General features: G+C 36.1%; 1 protein-coding gene across 1 annotated transcript; it reads right to left on the bottom strand.

Moving 5' to 3' along the window:
- Window positions 1-437: 437 nt before the first annotated feature.
- On the bottom strand, window positions 438-1,403 carry LOC124719776 (piggyBac transposable element-derived protein 3-like). Its single transcript, XM_047244974.1, has one exon. It carries the CDS (start codon window positions 1,401-1,403, stop codon window positions 438-440), a length of 966 nt encoding a protein of 321 aa, XP_047100930.1.
- Between the last annotated feature and the right edge of the window lie 1,086 nt (window positions 1,404-2,489).

The following is a 2,489-nucleotide window of genomic DNA, read 5'->3' as shown; positions in this document are numbered from 1 at the left end:
ATGGACAAAGAGAATCAAAGGTTGTTACATCCTGCATTGTGGAACATTTTGAAACAATTCCTTCCTTTGACAAAACATAGATAAACATTACATTTCTCACAAAATACATGAGTTTTATTCTTACAACTAGGCATTTTACACCTTCAAGCTTCTGCATTGTCATGGTACTCAGGAAAATGTCCAGTAAGATCATTCCGAATCTCTGGTGCCAGACGAATCTCAGTTCTTGCTCTTTTTGCTTTTATGTCCTGTAAATCACTACTGGGTCTGCCACGTTTCACTTTGGTACTAGTGCCCATTTTTACAAGAGCCTCTCCTATTCTCATCTTAAAATGAAGCAAATCCATTGTCTCTTTCTCTCCCAGTGATTAAGTATTTCTTTTGTATTCCAAGCAACTGTTCACACACGCTAAATGTACAGCGTGGAACAACATTCTCTATGTCCATTTTCTAGATTTAATAAAAATCCTATACATGCTAATTAACATATCTATTTTGTCAACACCACCCATAGCATGGTTGTAACGATGTACAACTTCAGGCCGTGAGACAGAAACATACGTCTTTCTTGATTTTTCCCAGCGCTGTACTTCATCTTGACTACCACATCCTACAAAATTTGATGCCAGAACTACTGGTCTGTTGTCAAACCATTTACACATTATCACTGATTCATTCATGCTCACCACTTCTTCAGAAAAACCACTCCCTTTTTTTTTCAAATCCTTATCACTAGTGAAAGGTACATTTGGCATGTGACATAGTCTTGCTGTTCCTGCTGCATATATATTTGTTATTTTTAATATTTCTAGTAAGTTGAATGTTGTGAAGAAATTATCAAAATATAAATAAGCATGTTCCCTGTTAATTCTCTCAACAAGTTTTAGAACAATAGATGCCCCTAAACCAAACTTTTTTACAAAAGTGTTTGAGATTTCTGGAGTATCTCCTTGGTACAACAGAAAGTCATAGCACAGACCACTTCTTCCACATAATAAAAACAGTTTTATACCCCAAGGTTTAGGCTTTCCCTTACAATACTGCTTTACTCCTAAATGACTTTTGAAAGGAATCATTTGCTTGTCAACACATAATTCTTCCTCAATCTGTAGTTCCAAACATCTACATCTAATACAATCATAAATGGGTCTCACTTTGTAAAATTTGTCTTTGCAATTTTCTGGCCTTGCCAAATTGTCAACTACATGGAAATTTGATCTCAGTTGGAAAAAACTCTCTCTTGACATACTTTCCACAAAGACATCTAAATGCAATGCTGAATCCCAATACATTCTAACTTTGGGGTATTTCAAGCATCCCATAATTATATGAAGTCCTAGGAAAGCCTTCATTTCCATTAAATTTGTCGGTGTAAATGTTTTCCCATGTTGCAATCCATACATGTTGGTTTTTTCAACCATATTTTCTAAGCAAGCATGGGAAATGTACTCTGAAAAATATTCAATGGGTGTCATATCACACTCTGATGGCTGCACTGAATACTGGTCTTCACCTATTGGTGTGCTTTGGAGTGTAGGCGATTTTCTTCGTCATCTAATATCACTTTTTTCAGTAGACACCCACTCAGATGGAATAATAGAGTCTTCAACATTTGAGTCCTGTGCATAAGTATGATTTTCGTCATCTTCTTCTGTGCTGCAACTATCGTCCTCCAGTTGTTCCTCTTCGTAGTTTGTGACTACATCAGCACCTAAAAATGACAATGCAGTATAGCAACAACCAGGCAAAATATATATAATAGTCAGGTGAGATTGATAGTTTTATTATTACATACCAGGTCTAGTGCATTGTGGAATAGATTCTGCATCATCAGTGCCACTTTCATCGTTTTCTGAGAGCTCTAAGTCAGAAACCTCACCTGACATCAGCAAATCCAGTATTTGAGAAGCATCCCTCTCTATATGATAAAATTCTGAAAATCAATACGTCAGATGTAAGCAATTTCATGAATAGTGTTGAAACAAGACGCAAATACCAAGTCTGAAGCAATAACATCAAGTACAACTACTGCAATATTGTACATAAATGCTTGGAATTTATTTTATCTACTGAACCTTTGGTAACATAAAATAAATTAGTTTCGTCCCCTACGTTACAAAAAAGGCGCAGTTGCATCACAGAAGTTATTTTCATATAGCAGAGATACATTACAAGCACACAAGTAAAAACAACCATTGGGACTAAATGTCCATTTCAATGGACATCTGTTTTGTAACGTCGATAATACAGTGATTTTTCGAAGCATGTATCTAATTTTGCTATAGTAAGTATCCAAAACCTTACTAAAACAAATAAAACTTAAAAACAAGGGGAACTCTAACTTTTAAACACGTAAAATTGGTCGAAATATGTACCCACCTTTTGCATGCTTCCTCTGTGCGGCCATCTTGTCTCAAACAACGTCCAAATACTCCACCACTAGATGGCAGGATCGCCCATCAGATTGAACCACATGACTTCCATTGCGA

The sequence above is a fragment of the Schistocerca piceifrons genome, chromosome 11 (assembly GCF_021461385.2).
Source record: "Schistocerca piceifrons isolate TAMUIC-IGC-003096 chromosome 11, iqSchPice1.1, whole genome shotgun sequence".
Lineage (NCBI taxonomy): Eukaryota > Metazoa > Arthropoda > Insecta > Orthoptera > Acrididae > Schistocerca > Schistocerca piceifrons.
Note: the sequence above shows the minus strand (reverse complement) of the source record. Positions and strands in the feature narration are given on the sequence as shown.

What these genes read in the sequence shown, in the direction of transcription:
- LOC124719776 (XM_047244974.1), bottom strand. Translation starts at nt 1,403, where the DNA reads ATGTATGGATTGCAACATGGGAAAACATTTACACCGACAAATTTAATG.